General features: G+C 42.3%; 1 protein-coding gene across 1 annotated transcript; it reads left to right on the top strand.

Annotated features, from left to right (window-relative positions):
- The first annotated feature begins 2,604 nt into the window (after positions 1 to 2,604).
- Positions 2,605 to 17,243, top strand: LOC138962999 (uncharacterized). Its single transcript, XM_070334975.1, has 13 exons — positions 2,605 to 3,517; positions 4,612 to 4,747; positions 5,539 to 5,698; positions 6,127 to 6,297; positions 6,911 to 7,002; positions 7,760 to 7,986; positions 8,839 to 9,083; positions 9,575 to 9,797; positions 10,960 to 11,049; positions 11,755 to 11,969; positions 13,235 to 13,429; positions 14,831 to 15,008; positions 17,079 to 17,243. Exons 1-13 carry the CDS (start codon positions 3,280 to 3,282, stop codon positions 17,192 to 17,194), a joined length of 2,286 nt encoding a protein of 761 aa, XP_070191076.1. The 5' UTR covers positions 2,605 to 3,279; the 3' UTR covers positions 17,195 to 17,243.
- The last annotated feature ends 638 nt before the right edge of the window (positions 17,244 to 17,881 follow it).

The following is a 17,881-nucleotide window of genomic DNA, read 5'->3' as shown; positions in this document are numbered from 1 at the left end:
TGTCAGTTAATGTCCGTTTTGAAGGTGTTAGTGGTTGGGGATTTTGAAAAGCATCAGACATCAGGCAGATACAATCCTTTCTGCGTGTTCTGGTGCAGAAAGAGTTTTCAGTTTATACATTGGGGTGACCAGTAGATACCGTTTTACAACCATAGCCCCAAACGACATTTACAGAGCCCAAAGAAGGATTAGGGTCAATTTCAAAGCCACTTTTCCATATGAAGCGCCAACTTTATATGAAAATGTGTTTAATAAACATCAAAGGACTGAGGTTGAACTTTCTGATAAGGGACATTTTAAACCTAGTCATTGTCACTTCAACGTTCCCTTCACTAAAGTGGCTAAGATGCCTGGACTAATAGTACTGCCGTGTGCTGACAAAACCGAGTAAGTCCACTGACGCTACTTCCGAGAAAAACGACTTTTACTGTTTGATAAACAGTGATGATTATCTAGATCAAACAACCGAGATGATAAGATAAATATCATTAATTTACGTTTAAACCCCGATTTTCGTAATACTCTGACGAATGGTTTTGGTTTTGTTGGTCATTTTGTGGTCTTACTTGGTTTTTCACTGTTCCCCCCAATATCAGATCTAACCAAAAATGCGCAGATCTAAGCAAGCGGACTTTGGTTTTACCAGAATATTTGGAAGAACGACGACGAAGAAGAAGAAGAAGAAGTCAAAAGAAATGACAAAACAGTGAAAATAACACTACGAATTTGCACAAAATGGAAAGAGAGAGAGAGAGAGAGAGAGAGAGAGAGAGAGACTAGGGAGGGAGTGAGAGAAGGGGAGGGAGGGAGATAGGGAGGGAGGGAGGGAGGGAGGGAAAGAGATAGTGGGATGGAGGGAAAGAGAGGGGAGGGAAGGAGTGAGATAGGGGGAGGGAGATAAGGAGGGAGGAAGAGAGTAGGAGGGAGAAAGAGGGGGAGGGAGGGAGAGAAAGAGAGTGGGATGGAGGGACAGAGGGGAGGGAGAGAGAGAAGGAGGGAGGTAGAGAAAAGTCGATTGTTGGCGGTAGGAGAGGGATGAGGGAAAAGAGGGAGGAGGAGAGAGCGAAAGGGAAGGAGGGGATAGAGACAATGATGGAGGGAGGGAAATTGAGAGAGGGAGGAAGAGGGAGAGAGATAGCGAGAGAGGTAGAGAGGGATAGAAAGAGAGATAGAGGGAGGGAGAGAGGGAGGCAAGGATCGTCAGGAGAATTATAGAGAAGAACAATGTTTGAAATAAAACGTCATTAGGTGACGTCATTATGTCTCGCCTTATCGAATGACGTCATTTGTGTGTTCTAAACTTTAAATGACGTCATTTGTCAGTTCTAAACTTAAAATGACGTCTTTTCTGTATGAGTCGTCTGAAAGAATTTTGAAACTACCATTATACGAAATTGGGAAACCCTTGGACTTACTTGGTTTTGTCAAAACATTCATGCACACTTAAAAAGTTGTTTTCGGCTCACGAAGTGTAGCCTATGCGATCGTAACTTTGTCTGTCTGTGCGTTTGTGCGTGTGTGCGTGTGTGTGTGTGCGTGTGTGTGTATGTCTGTGGTAGAAACTTTAACATTTCCGAGTCTATGTGTGAGTGGTTATCCAAGACTATGGATAAAGCTCGCATAAGATTACGTCACGGTCAAAAGTGTTTGACGTCAATTAATGCATCATGACGGCATGCCTCCCTGTAGTCTTTCTCTCTCGCGTGGTGTGTGTGGTCTCGGTCATTGTTATTTTGAGCGGGCCGAGACTATTTGGCAGTCGTGTGACTGTCCCTGTAAGTAGGCTACATGCAGACAGACAGATCTAGATCTAGTGTCTCTCTTTCTTGCACAGTGTCACCTAAGCTTACTGTGTGTGTGGGTGTGTATGTGTGACGGAGTGATTGAGTTTGTGTTACTGTTTGTCTAGTTCTTACGTGAGCCTTGAAGGCTTCGCCTCTTGTTGGTTGTGGACTTACCTGTTCATATCTGCTTATCTAAGCAGTCTAAAAAGTAGACATTAACACAAAAGATGCGCATTGATTTCTTCTTTTTGATGAACAAAAAATATCATTTTTGAAAAAAAATGGACTTACTCGGTTTTGTCAGCACACGGCAGAGTAGCAGTGTGCTACGGGTGTATAAGTCAGCAAAAACGGATGCAAGCATCGTAGTTCTACGTCGTGTGTAGCGGCAAAATCATGTTGTTTTCTATTAGGTACCTCCTCAGTCCCACCCAAACCAGGGGCAGAACAGTTAGTTTGTAAGGGTGGGGGGGGGGGGGGGGGGGGGGGGGGCTTCTATTGGAATTCTAAAGTAGCCTAAATAGAGAGCGCAAAGCGAGTCAGAGATTGCAAGGAGGGTCCGGGGGCACCCCCCCTTCCTCCGTAACCAAATGGTGTTCGTCTAAGCTAAGACATTGCCACCGAGTCATCTTACCAAATTCCCAAGTGAAGACGCAACCACCCCCTCCAACCTCCACACACTCCTCGCCCCCACCCCCCCCCCCCCCTCCCCCAACTCCTCTTTGTTTGCAAGTATACTTGACTAAGAGGCATTCGATCGAATTATATTTGTTTTTATTCTTACCTACTTCTTCCATGTGTGAGTGTCCTTTCTATGTCATCTCTTCACGAGCAAAATGTGTTTTGGTTTTCGTCCTATTTCTTACTATTAAACATGTTACCAAATTTCGTCTCGCAAACACGTGGGACTAACGACATTAGCACGCACACATGTGACACTGAACTAAACAGACGGATACACGTATTTTTGAGACCACCGATATTAAAACAGCAGAGTAGGCGACTTTGTCTTTTTAGGTTACCAAGTCTGATACATATGTCACTTCTAGAGATAACAAGAATATAGGCTATGTCTGCCATCCACAAAACACCGTCCTCTACTTTCATGTCTTCGTCAGGAATTACCTGTTTTGTCAGTCTATAGGCCTTCTCGTTCTTCTATTCTGTGCGCGAAACAATTCTCACATGATCTGTGTACTTCCGGCTGATCAGTGTGTTTTCCTCTGTACCCAGTTCTGACCGAGACTAGTTGAAAAGCAGACTCGATCTGCTTGTTTTAGGGACGATTTCGTGTTGAAAAAAAGCAGTAGGCCTAAAGTCTCAGTTTAGGATTCACCGTAATACCGGTTTTACTCTTGTTCTGAAGAATTATTTTATGTCTGAGAGTTATGAGGAGAGAGTTTTGAAAGACACACAATTTAAGTATAGTTGAATTATACGTTTCTATTAAACCATTTTTTTCCAAACATACTTTTAGTGTAAAGCAATATTCACCATGTTGTTGAGGATGAAAATACTACTGTTTATACTGTTCTCTAATTCTGCTTGGTCTGAAGAGACAGCATCGCGAGAGAGAACGTACAGTGACCCTCAAGGTCAATCAGTGGATGCAGCGGACTACCCGTTCAACAACGTGTCCCTCCCGTGGGAGGATCGTGTGCATGACCTGGTCAATAGACTGACCCTGGAGGAGATACAGGACCAGATGGCAAAGGGAGGTGGTGGGAAGAACAGTGAGTACAGACACTACATTGGGGTGTGCACGTTAAAGATCCCACGATTGACAAAGGGTCTTTCCTGGCAAAATTGTATAGGAATAGATAAAAAATGTCCACCAAAATACCCGTGTGACTTGGAATAATAGGGCGTGAAAAGTAGGATATACGCCGAAATGGCTGCGATCTGCTGGTCGATGTGAATGCGTGATGTATTGTGTAAAAAATTCCATCTCACACGGCATAAATAGATCCCTGCTCCTTGAGTCCGAGTCCAGAGATACGCGCGCGATATAAGACTTCATATATGTGACCCTCCACCACGAAATGAGTCGCATGTCACCTCGCGCGGTTCTGCGCTAGGCAAGTCCGGGGAGTGTATGGTATAAACAGTGTGAGGGTCACCTTAGTCACAGGCTTATAACTCAAACAGTTTTTGCTCTTTTCTAAAACGGTTTTCACCACTGGATAGAGCATAAAAAACTCTTTAGGAAAATGTAACAATATGAAAATCATGCAAAGGTGACATGCGACTCATTTCGTGGTGGAGGGTCACATATAATAGACACTATAAAACAACTAGGGTTTCTATAACTTCTCTTTTCTTTCCGTCTACATCATCAGTATAGTGAGTGTAATACTTCTGAATGACGACAACGAATGAGTTGCTATATGTCAGGCAACAAATACGATTGTCGATGGACACACGCGTAAAGACCGACTCCACAGACTCCCTACTCCCCCCCCCCCCTCCCTCCCGGCCCTCCATCGCCTCCATCCCTTCACCTGTTCAATCTCTTTCAATAACTAGCTTTCAGGATTCGTCGCATGACTCTCCACACTACAACACAGTCGCATAGCTGGTTTTGGTTTCAGATTGTCAATGAACGTACTCCGTAAATTGCCTTGGAACATTTTCCTTTTTAAAATAACTAAAGTGGGAGTGTTTCTTTTAGTTTACTTACTTTTCGTGTCTGACATGGTTAAATCTACATGGAATATGGAGGCAATCAGATCAGTAACTCATAGAAGCAATTGGCTTTTGAGACGCAGCACATTTGATGCTTCAGAATTTTTCTTTTTCTTGTTTTTGATGTTTTTGCTGTTCTTAGGCGGACCAGCAAATCCAATAGAGCGACTTGGTATAGGACGGTACCAGTGGGTGGCCGAATGTCTAAGAGGGGACGGCTACGCACCGGGGAACGCCACGGCTTTTCCACAGTCCATTGGTTTGGCCGCAGCCTTCAGGTAAAGCGTTATCTAAGTCAAGGAGGAACAAACATTCATGTTTCTTTATATTATCAATAAGTATATAACGCCAGATACATATCACTGGAGACCATTCTTTCCATCTTGCCATGCAGTATGAGTAACATGTTATATCGCAGGCATGGGAATTTTCTGCGAAATTGCGGATTTCCTCGAAAAGAAAATTACGTTTCAGCAAAAATAAAAAATTGTCCGCGGCAAAAAAAAGGTAAATTAAATTATATGTATACTATATTGTCTCTCAATCCATTATTTGCTTACACCAGAACTATCAAAATATTGGTCTAAATTGTTAAAGCTCGTTTTCCTTCCGCCCCCTGGTCCCCCCAAAGAGGTTCGGCCCCTGTACCCCGCCGGGGCCTCGGCGGCCCCTGGACCTCGGCCTATTTTCAGAGTTTTTTTCTATTTTGGAATTCCCATGCCTGTATCGGCTACAATGTATCTAGGCAAAACAGAAGAAGAAAACCAAACATGAACTGGGGACATAAACTTGCACAAATAATCTGCCACTAGTCAACCCGCGATGGAACAATGTGCTCAACAGTAAAGTCTAAGAAATTAAATTCCATAAATCAATCATCAGAACATATTTATTTCAATGTTTTCTGGTCAACCCGCGATGGAACGATGTGCTCAACAGAAAAGGCTAAGAAATGAAATGCTAAAAAACAAACATTAGAACATCATGTATTTGTTTCCCATTTTCATAACTTTAACATCACGGTGGACTGCATAAGTTAAAGTCTATCGTGCATTGTCTCTTGTCCCAGCCCAGAGTTGATATTCCGAGTGGCAGAAGCAGCGGCGGTTGAAGTTCGAGGCAAGCACAACGACCTGGTAAAGCAAGGAGACTTTGACATGCACACCGGGGCCTCCTGCTTCTCTCCCGTCATCAACATCATGAGGGACTCCAGATGGGGAAGAAACCAGGTGTGAAATGTTTTAATGTCGATGGTTGCATTGTGTATTTGTTTACTTGTTTGTACTTTGTATTTTTATTGATTGTTTGATTGATTGATTGATTGACTGATTGATTGACTTGATTTTATGCTATTATGTTTTATTTATTGACATTTTTTAAATTTTTTTCCAGGTTTTTTTTATCGTTATTATTTTGTATATGTATGTTTTCTACTTTGTATTGTTATTGATTAATTGATTGATTGATTGATATTTCATGACGTTTTTTTGTTTTGTTTTTTATTTGTTTGTTTGTTGTTGAAGTTGTTGCTCTTTGTGCCACACTTATACTATTTAGAGCTTTTTCTTTTCGCACAGTTACCATATACCCCCCCCCCCCTCCCCCACCCCCCTTCCTTGATTACATCATATAGCCATTTATGTTTTATTTGCCCCAGGAAACATACGGAGAGGACCCTTACTTATCCGGTGTCTACGCCACGAATTTCATCCAAGGTCTCCAAGGCAACGACACGCGCTACGTCCGTGCCAGCGGTGGATGTAAACACTTTGACGTTCACGGCGGTCCTGAGAACATCCCCGTCTCGAGGTTTTCTTTCAATGCTGAGGTGAGAATTTAAGTTCTATTTACAAAACATGCAATTACAACTGTCAAAAATAGGAATGCTCTGTGCTTGTTGAAACAAAACCAAGCGGGCAAGCAAACAGACACACACATTTACAAACAAGAAAGACAGCTTAGCTACTAATGTAGTGGTAATTCGAAATAGTGTAATTACCTGTTTGATGTTAGCAAATACGAGAAGAGCAAAACAGAAAAGAGCGTTCGTTACCAAAGAAAGATAGAGAAAGCAACAACAAAAAATATATCATCGCTATAAATGTTACTGTTGACATTGACACATCATTTCGTCGCTGTAATTCACAAATCAATTGTATCTCAATGTTTGCTACTTTGAGGAAAAAAACATTAAAAAAACTATTTTGAAAATTCACCGCATCAAATATAACTTCAATTCATGGGTTGATAATTTCTTTAGAACAGTGCAATAGCAGTCTAAATGCGGCTGGAGATACGAGCTTTTCTCACGACATGGGCAAATTAATAGGGGAGTTAACTATTGTTTTAGTTCAAAAACCTCACAATTTGAGACACGAGGTATGTGAATTACAGCGACGATTTGCAAAAACAGCGCATTTGCTTGTGGTGTTACTGAACAGGTGTCGGAGGAGGACTGGAGGATGACCTTTCTACCTGCATTCAGGAAGTGTGTGGAGGCCGGGTCATACAGCCTGATGTGCAGCTACAACAGGTAACTGCTACTTTGGAATCTGATAAACAAAGGGAAGTAAGCGCTCTAAATGCATTCTACATGTGTAATAAAGTAAATGAGAGTTATTCGGAACCATTCTCCTGGCACCTGAGACGATAACAAGCATTGAAATGAACAAGCGACTTTCTTTTTCTCGGGTTCCAGGAGAATGTTTCCGAATAACTCTCACTTGCTTTATTGCACATGTCGTATGCATTTAGAGCGCTTACTCCCTTTGTTTATCTGATCTCTAAACAGCACTCTGCCTCACTTGATTAAGATTCTGCCATTTTGTAAGTTATCATAATGAATATTAGCTTAATTGCCAGTGTTGGATTGGCCAGATACTGTGCATGTCACAGCTACAGGGAAGTAACCACGTAAAGTAAGATCATATATATAGGTAGCAAGGAGTATTGCCCCTTGAATGAGATCAGAGACCGCGGCGCAGTGAAGTGTAGCAGGATATATCTCCCCAAAATAGAGCCAATCTCGAATAAACTATGGCTTCGAACCAATTGCATATAGATCTGTTTTTTTCATTCTAACTCAAACTAACTTTTGCAGCTTTTGTCGCACGTAATTAAATCAGTAGTTGTTATGTTCATTTACTTTCATAAAAAAAGAAACAAAAATTAAACAACATCAAACTGCAGTGTTTTTGTCCATGTAATACCCGTGTTCACTTCAAAACCAATCGTTACTCTTAAAGATATAGCCTCGGATCTTGTATGTGCCGATGTGCATGTTCTTTTAGAATCAACGGTGTACCAGCTTGCGCCAACGAGAAGCTGCTGACCGACATCACGCGGAAGGAATGGGGCTTCAAAGGCTACGTGATCAGTGACGAGGGGGCGATAGAGAACATCATCAGCCAGCACAAGTACCTCAACAACAGCGTCGACACGGTGGCTGCCTGCGTCAATGCTGGCTGTAACCTGGAGCTATCGGGTTATAATGCTGATCCCGTTTATCTGTCGTTGGGTGAGTGGGTTTTCATTGATGCGTTTAGCGTCGTGGTTCTGTGTGTGCGCATGTGTGACAGTGTGTTTGTTTTTCTTTCTCTTTCTATTGTTTTTTCTTTCTCTCGGTCTCTCGTTGTCTGTCGCGGAGTCGAACGAGGAGAGGAGTCTGTCTCTTTATTATTATTAAGGAGATTTCTATAGCGCATAACTAAAAGCACTATGCGCCTGTATGTCTGTCTGTCTATGTCTATGTTTGTCTCTATCTTGGTCAGTCTGGCTCCCCCTCTGTCGTCTTTCTCTCTGTGTCTGTCTCACTGTCTGTTTCTGTCTCTTTGTGTCTCTTTCTCTCTCTAAAAACTAGTATCAAAATCTTCAGCAGTACCTATCCTCACGCCTGCCTGAAACCCTCGCAAGGGAAAGCATGATAGCTAACGAAGAAGACTGCATGCAGTTCTGTTAGACTGCATGCTGTTTTGTTCATTGTGTCAAATCCAAAAACAAAAAGACTGCCAACGTTCCAAAATGCAGAGTCAAATAACAAGAAAGGTAGGTTGTTGGAACGTTTGTTATTGACAAAACAATACATTCACAAATATAACGACCCAACGGTCTGTTAAGTGCACAGACAAACTATTAATAACGAAAAATTATCTGGCTGATTTTTTCTCCCGCCTGGCGGCTTCGTGGCAGCCGGATAAAAACAACCCACCTACCTTTCTTGTTTTTTGATTTTACTCATTGCGTCGTAAATTATAATTACTTTTGGAATGTTTGATTGTTTTACACAAACTTGCCAGAGAGTCAAAGGCACTATTTTATTTATTTGTTTGTGTATTTTATTTTCTAGTTTTTCTAACTTGTATCGTTTCAGTGGAAGCCATCCACCAAAACAAAGTATCTGAAGCGACAGTCCGCGAGAGGGTGTCGCCACTGTTCTACACCAGAATGAGGCTGGGCGAGTTTGACCCACCGGAAATGAACCCCTACAGCAAACTGAGCTCGGCGGACGTGGAGACACCTGAACACAAGGCCCTCGCTGTGGAGGCAGCCATGAAATCCTTCGTCCTGCTCAAGAACAACGGTGTTCTGCCACTGAGGAATGTTGGAACAATTGCAGTAAGATTGAAATTTTTCGTGGGCATTGTTTTTTGTAGCTATTCGAATTTCATAAATGATTTTGACAGATACTTGTAAATGTTTACTCACACAGTCATTCATACCTACAGGTTCACAGGTTATCGGCGTATAATTAATGTTTGCTATTAAAGTGGTCAAGTTCGTAGATAATTCAGTTCTACTCGGACATAATGTTCTTGAAATGTCGCAACTCCAAAAGTGACCAAGCTTGCAAATACAAGAAGCAACACAGAAAACAGAGGAATGTGTGTGTGCGCGTGTGTGTGTGTGTGTGTGTGTGTGTGTGTGTCTGTGTCTGTGTCTGTGTCTGTGTGTATGTGCGTGTGTGTGTTAGTGTGTGCGTGCGTGCGTGCCTGCGCGCGCGTGTGTGTGTGCGTGTGTGTGAGTGTGTGTGTGTGTGCGCGTGCGCGTGCATGCGTGCGTGCGTGCTTGCGTGGGTGCGTTTGTACAGAGGCTAATGCACATTCCAGGTGGTAGGCCCAATGGCCAACAATGCATCCCAACTGTTCGGAGACTACGCCCCAAACACACCGGCAGAAGATATATCCACACCGCTTGACGGGCTGTCTGGCATCGCCAACAAAACACAGTTCGCGCCTGGTTGTGATGACACCAACTGCCGCTCGTACAACTCGTCTGCTGTGAAAGCGGCCATCTCTGGAAGTGATATCAACTTCGTTGTCTTGGGAACTGGTACGTATCTATTAAAGGTCGTCTGTGTGGACACTAGGAAGATGTTTTTGAAGACAAATACGTTTTAATGATGTGTTTCTAATGTGCAAGAGTTTTGTTCGTGTCTCTTAGGAGGTGGGGGGGGGGGGGGGGGGGGGGGGGGGGGAGGTTATTATGGAACTTTGAAGGAAAGGGCGATGTACAAGATAATCTTTGGTTGCAGCATTAACACAAAACTGTACCAGGACGCCACACCATATGTGACCCTCCACCACGGAATGAGTCGCATGTCACCTTTGCATGATTTTCATATTTTTACATTTTCATAAAGAGTTTTTTATGCTCTATCCAGTGGTGAAAACTGTTTTAGAAAAGAGCAAAAACTGTTTGAGTTATAAGCCTGTGACTAGGGTGACCCTCACTCTGTTACAAGACACTCCCCGGACTTATATGAAGCCTAGCGCAGAACCGCGCGAGGTGACATGCGACTCATTTCGTGGTGGAGGGTCACATATGTTTTACATACCATACAACTGACGTATTGTCTTCTTCTTCTTCTTCTTCTCGTTCGCTCTATTTAGACTTCCATCCCTGCATGTGGCACGCACAGATACCGCCGTCTTCTGAAGGTCCACCAAGTTGCCGAACAGTTTCTCCTTTAGGGGGGTCTTATCCGGCAAAGCTGTGTGTCTTTTTCTCCCTACAGTTGGCATACTTGTATGATTATGTACTAACGTATTGTAATTCGTACCATCTACATTTGATTTTTCTTCTTGGGGTAAAGACTTAACCCCGAACCTATGCAGACTTAACCAGTTGACGTACTTGCTTCCATACATGATCCAACCTAATGTCATAAATCCCTGCGCCTTGAATATATGTGCGCGATATAAATTGCATTAAAAAAAAAAATTAAAAAAAGATCCCTGCGCTTAGAACTGTACCCACGGAATACGCGCGATATAAACATCATATTGATTGATTGATTGATTGATATATAACAAACTGTCAATGCGAAAATCTCTAGAATACAAAGGTCTACACAATCCAAATACAAGGAAACTGCCAACGTTCCAAAATTCAGAATAAAATACCCAAGAAAGGTAAGTTGTTGGAACGTTTGTTATTGACAAAAACAATACGTTACCGTCACACAATAAGGAGGCCTACACAATGTTTGCAGGTCAAGCCGTCGAAGCCGAAGGTCACGACAGGCCAGACATTGAATTACCAGGGCAACAGAAAACCCTTCTGATGGATGTGATCAAAAACAGTGAGTTTGAACAAAGAATGAAAGAGAAGTAGAAAGGGAAGACAGAACAAGCACAAAGGGAGAAACAAGGCACAACAACGACACACACACAAAACAAAAGCAAAACAAAACAACGAACGAACAAGTGATCAACGTGAATAACTCCTTTTTGCAAACAAAATTCAAATAAAGTAGACAATCATCTTCTTCTTCTTGTCGTTCGCTGTTAGATCGTCAGTCCGGACTGCAGGGCGAAACGGGCTGTCCTCTCCAAGTCCTCTCTGGGGCCGTATAGCTTCTTTTGTAGCGCTGTCTCCTCTGGCCAGGTGGTGTCCCTCAGAGCACTGTGGTATGGACAAGCCTGCAGAATATGCTCTGCTGTCTGATTCTTGCCACACGGACATAGGGGGGAGGGAACTAGCTTCAGCTTTGTGGCCATATGATGGTTTAGACAATCATCTAACATTATAGCTTTTCTCTCTGCTTGAGATCCTTGAAACAACATAAGCTGTGTAAAATGGTTTGAAAAAAGTAGGAGGCGCTTCCACTGTCTGCAATGCCATACTACATATACTATGGCCAGAGGAACGTTCAGCTGTAGAATCGATGGTGTCCTACTCATGCCGAAGTAGTGAAAACAAACATCGTTTTCCGTGTTGGAGTTACATGATTGTGGACATATGCCCTAACTTGTCCCCTTCACTACTAATTATTTCGATTTTGTAGCGGCTGAAAACATCCCAATCGTCTTGCTGTTGTTCAACGCCGGACCTGTCAACATCTCCTTCGCTGACCAGGATCCACGTGTGTCCGCCATCTTGGAATGTTTCTTTCCGGCCCAGGCCACTGGGGAAGCACTACGTCACGTCCTGCTGAATGACGTCAAAGGCGCGGTGCCTGCTGGGAGACTACCCTACACGTGGCCTCTTCTAGCCTCCCAGGTTGTTAGAATGGACCATTTAAATCTGTCCAGAACAGCGTAAATGTTAAACATCACAATTACAATATTCATATGGATGATTATTAAAAAAGAGAGCTGTTTACACGTCTGTTCAACATGACAGAAACATTAATATGATATTTTCCTGCTCCCTAAAAGTGTGCTAAGTCTTCTGAATTTCAATTGTGTATAGGCTATGGCCCATGCCCGACGCTTGCTTTGAACTCCTGGCTCAGATAGGTAATCCGACAAAAACAGACAATACCACAGGCAGCTAATTGTGAACAAGTCAAGGAAATATGCAAATGTAGCAACGTGTAAGCAAATGTCAAATTTTTCTGTCGTTTTTATATTTAGTCAAGTTTTGACTAAATATTTTAACATCGAGGGGGAATCGAAACGAGGGTCGTGGTGTATGTGCGTGTGTCTGTGTGTGTGTGTGTGTGTGTGTGTGTGTGTGTGTGTGTGTAGAGCGATTCAGACTAAACTACTGGACCGATCTTTATGAAATTTGACATGAGAGTTCCTGGGTATGAAATCCCCGAACGATTTTTTCATTTTTTTGATAAATGTCTTTGATGACGTCATATCCGGCTTTTCGTGAAAGTTGAGGCGGCACTGTCACGCCCTCATTTTTCAACCAAATTAGTTGAAATTTTGGTCAAGTAATCTTCGACGAAGCCCGGACTTCGGTATTGCATTTCAGCTTGGTGGCTTAAAAATTAATTAATGACTTTGGTCATTAAAAATCTGAAAATTGTAAAAAAAAAATAAAAATTTATAAAACGATCCAAATTTACGTTCATCTTATTCTCCATCATTTGCTGATTCCAAAAACATATAAATATGTTATATTTGGATTAAAAACAAGCTCTGAAAATTAAATATATAAAAATTATTATCAAAATTAAATTGTCCAAATCAATTTAAAAAAACTTTCATCTTATTCCTTGTCGGTTCCTGATTCCAAAAACATATAGATATGATATGTTTGGATTAAAAACACGCTCAGAAAGTTAAAACAAAGAGAGGTACAGAAAAGCGTGCTATCCTTCTTAGCGCAACTACTACCCCGCTCTTCTTGTCAATTTCACTGCCTTTGCCATGAGCGGTGGACTGACGATGCTACGAGTATACGGTCTTGCTGAAAAATGGCAGCTACTTGACTAAATATTGTATTTTCGCCTTACGCGACTTGTTAATATGTGCCGTCACTTCCTTGGGGTTATATCTAGAGTCTACCGGAATCAACCGTTTTTGTTTCAGATGCCTCCAATTGTAAACTACTCGATGCAGGGCAGAACGTACCGCTACTTTGAAGGCGACCCACTCTACCCGTTTGGCTACGGACTATCCTACACCGCGTTTGTGTATGAGGAGCTGGTCCTTTACGAGACACCCGGTCAGCCTTTGAAAGGATATGTCTTCATCCAAAACAACGGGACGATGGAAGCTGAGGAGGTAACTTGAAGACAGAGTCTTGTCTGTTCACCATGTCTAATCTGCCTAGGCTTGAACATTGGATGAGAACGTCAAAACTCCAATTCCATTGCTTCCGGTGCAAAATGGGATTTGTTGATATACTTATTTTACAGATTGCCACAAGCATCCACAAAAATCAATTCATTAAAACATCACCACTCGGCGCAAAGAGCTGCAAGGTAGTTGATTGTGTTTTGGTATGAGTCTAAGTGGAGGGATGATCTAATGTAAAAGCCAGGCCAGATCTGAGATGGCGAATTCAAGTTTATCCTACCTACGTGAGAGAGACACCCGTGAGATAATAATCGTTCAAATCACACGTGTGTATATCATGTAAATGAGGTCATGTCAAGCAAGTCTGGCAGGGACCTGTTTTTCCACTGCTTATGATGCCAAAGTCACCGAGACAAACGTCATCATAGAAACAAAAATTGCGCTCGCTAATTACCCTCGATGAATCTTTAGAACTAACAGGTCACGCCACACTTTCAGAGTGACGTTTCTTTGCTTTGACGTAATAGATTGCACGAGAAGAGATCGAGGTTCCAAAACAAGCGTCTTCAATTTAGCTGCCTCGTCTGCAAGACATTTTCAGTAAAATACACGTAAGTACAGTATGTAGGATAAACAGAATACTACATGGCTTGCTGTGTCGTACCAGATTTACACTCGTTGCTTTTTCAAATAGTGAACAGCTCGCTTTCGCTCGCAGATCAATATTTAAAAAAAAAACTCGTGTAAATCTGGTACGACACAGCAAGCCATGTAGTATTCTCTATATTTGAAAGTAGAGGACTGTGCCTTTGAAGACATGAACGTAACTTGTTTTTGGGGTCTAGGCAAGTATTGAGCAAATGACGGATTTTCAGGCAAAACGATGACCGTGTCGTGTATACAGTATTTCGTGTCATCCGCTCCTCTCACGTCCCCACGTTGTGAAACAAATACGCACGAATTTAAAAAGAGATCTCAAACTGTGCACTTTCTGGACTGATCTCAGATCTAGACACGGTAGAAGTCAACCTGTCCTACGACTTTCTCTTTGATACCGAAGCCTGAAACATTGGTAACGACGTGTCAAGGTCATCTTTCCCTATCCTTTCTTTGTGTTCCTCTTACTGAAAACTTGCATGCATGTGGTTGAGATTTAATCAGCATGAAGACAACTACCATCTAATGCTCTAAAACGTCAGCTGGAGTGCTGTGATTCAGACATCTAACTATTTTAAATGCGTGTGTGTGTCTGTGTGTCTGTGTGTCTGTGTGTCTGTGTGTCTGTCTGTGTCTGTGTATCTGTGTGTGTGTGTGTGTGTGTGTTTATGTGTACGCAGGTGGCTTAATTAAATTTACATGAAATTCGTGTTGTTGTTGTGTATACAGGTGGTGCAGATCTACGTTAGCAGGAGACAACGACCAGCCTATGCTCCCAAACTGCAGCTGGTGTGGTTCAGCCGTGTAACGGTGCCGCCGGGCACAAACTGGGTGCGGGTGGACTTTGTCATTGACGCCATGTCCCTGGCAGTGTGGTATCAGCAGGACGGGTGGCTCATTAAGCCAGGTATACAATACATACGTCATACAGTATTGTGCAATACATAACAATAGCATGCAATATTAGACAATAATATGCAATATGATGCTGTATAGAACAATGCACTAGATACAATGCAATACCATACAGTACCAGACAATATTATGCAATACAACACTGCACAATGCAATGCTCTGTAATACACTATTACACAAAACAATATGGCAGTGTATTATCAGGATGGTTGGCGCAATGAGTCACGTAGTCTAGACAACACCATACTATACAATTAATTCAATACAAGAAAATGTAATACCATGTTTTTACAACGCAAATGCCTACACTTAAATACGATTCGATAAATACACTTTACAGTGTTAAGTGGACAGTTTCGCTGCTTTACTGTCTGTTCTGTTGCTTGCAAGGTCAGGTGGGGTTTTTGAGTCACTTGAGAAAAAGTGACTCTATGTAATCGGTCAGTGTTAGTCTGTCCGGCCGGCCGTCCGGCCGGCCGGCCGGCCGTCCGTAGACACCACCTTAACGTTGGACTTTTCTCGGAAACTATCAAAGCGATCGGGCTCATATTTTGTTTAGTCGTGACCTCCAATGACCTCTACACTTTAACGATGGTTTCGTTGACCTTTGACCTTTTTCAAGGTCACAGGTCAGCGTCAAAGGAAAAATTAGACATTTTATATCTTTGACAAACTTTTCTCGGAAACTATCAAAGCGATCGGGCTCATATTTTGTTTAGTCGTGACCTCCAATGACCTCTACACTTTAACGATGGTTTCGTTGACCTTTGACCTTTTTCAAGGTCACAGGTCAGCGTCAAAGGAAAAATTAGACATTTTATATCTTTGACAAAGTTCATCGGATGTGATTGAAACTTTGTAGGATTATTCTTTACATCAAAGTATTTACATCTGTAGCCTTTTACGAACGTTATCAGAAAAACAAGGGAGATAACTAGCCTTTTCTGTTCGGCAACACACAACTTAACGTTGGGCTTTTCTCGGAAACTATAAAAGTGACCGGGCTCAAATTTTATGTGAACGTGACTCATTGTGTTGTGAATAGCAATTTCTTCCTGTCCATCTGATGCCTCATATAATATTCAGAACTGCGAAAGTGACTCGATCGAGCGTTTGCTCTTCTTGTTCTTTGATAGGAATGGCCACACTCGGTGTCATAAGGAAGCATTTCATTGTTTCAGTGCAGGTGGAAATAAATTCTAACATGGATGTTACTAGGATTTACAGTCATCGGCTTTTTCACCGAATGTGCAACACATTTTGTGCTAATTTTCGGAAGTTTAAGTCAATCCTTGGAGTCTCAAATTTGAAATGATTTTGTCCAACTGCCGACCTCAAACGATTGCTTTTTCTAAAACGTCGCCATGGTGTGTTCATTTTCACTGGTGCATGGACACATTGACGTCGGCTTAGAATGGTCTGTTTGGCGTAATCTGGGAAATTGGATCAGATTTTTGAGAGAGAGAGAGAGAGAGAGAGAGAGAGAGAGAGAGAGAGAGAGAGAGAGAGAGAGAGAGAGAGAGAGAGAGAGGGAGACAGAGAGACAGAGAGACAGACAGACAGAGAGAGAGTGAGAGAGAGAGAGAGAAAGAGAGAGACAGACGGACAGACAGAGAGAGAGAGAGGGGGAGAGAGAGAGAGAGATACAGAGAGAGACACACACAGAGAGAGACACACGGAGAGACAGAGAGAGACAGACAGACAGAGAGAGAGAGAGAGAGAGAGCGTGACAGAGAGAGAGAGACAGACAGACAGAGAGAGAGAGAGAGAGAGAGCGTGACAGAGAGAGAGAGAGTTTGGATAAGGGTCGGGGTAGACATGTTTCAGAGAACGTCGTACTGAAATGTAAGCCTAATATTGTTTAAATGGCATGTTGCACACTTTTCATTTTATATCAACTTTTTAAGGTTCTGAAAAGTGCTGCAGGTTGGCCAGGTTGCTACTCATGAATGTATACTTCTCAATTTGTTCCATTGGAGCATTTCAGCCAGATTGCACAGTCTGTCATTATGTCGCAGGTATTATTGATGCGTTCGCTGCACAGTCTGTAATTGTGTTTCAGGTATCATTGATGTGTTCGCTGGCGGCCAGCAACCTTTCCAGGCGAAAGCAGTTCCCAGCAATATCCTCAATGTTTCTTTTAGCCTTACTGAGTCAACATATCTGGGAAAATACTAGAATATAATGTGCATTAGAATCGTGCAAATTTGATTATGTTAAAGTACAGGGTGACCCAAAATAAAGAGTACCCAAACAAAACGTCATAAATTGAACAAAAATAAAGCAATCTTCATAAAATTTATTTACACACACAAGTAGCCTCTGTATGATTTCAACAGAAAATGTTAGCGTTCTAGCTTGTCTTTCAGGAAAGTTATGCTCATTCTACAGAACATGCTCCAAATGGCCTCCCCCGGATTTAAATCCCCCAGATTTCTATCTTTGGGGGTTCCTGAAAGACAACGTCTACAGGAACAACCCACAGACAATCGCAGAACTCAAGCGAGCCATCACAACAACCATTCGCGGAATCTCGCAACAGGAGTGTGTGCGGGTGATTGATAACTTTGCGCGGCGAGTTCAAGTTTGCCTGAATCGGCGCGGAGGCCATTTGGAGCATGTTCTGTAGAATGAGCATAACTTTCCTGAAAGACAAGCTAGAACGCTAAAATTGTCTGTGCAAATCATGCAGAGGCTACTTGTGTGTGTAAATACATTTTATGAAGATTGCTTTATTTTTGTTCAATTTATGACGTTTTGTTTGGGTACTCCTTTTTTTGGGTCACCCTGTAAGTGAGCTAGCTGTCATTATTAGGAATCGTGGAAATAAGAGCATGTTAAAGTAAGTGGGCTGTAATTATCAAT

This window comes from Littorina saxatilis, linkage group LG3, assembly GCF_037325665.1.
Source record: "Littorina saxatilis isolate snail1 linkage group LG3, US_GU_Lsax_2.0, whole genome shotgun sequence".
Classification (NCBI taxonomy): Eukaryota; Metazoa; Mollusca; class Gastropoda; order Littorinimorpha; family Littorinidae; genus Littorina; species Littorina saxatilis.
This window is presented reverse-complemented; position numbering and strand designations above follow the sequence as displayed.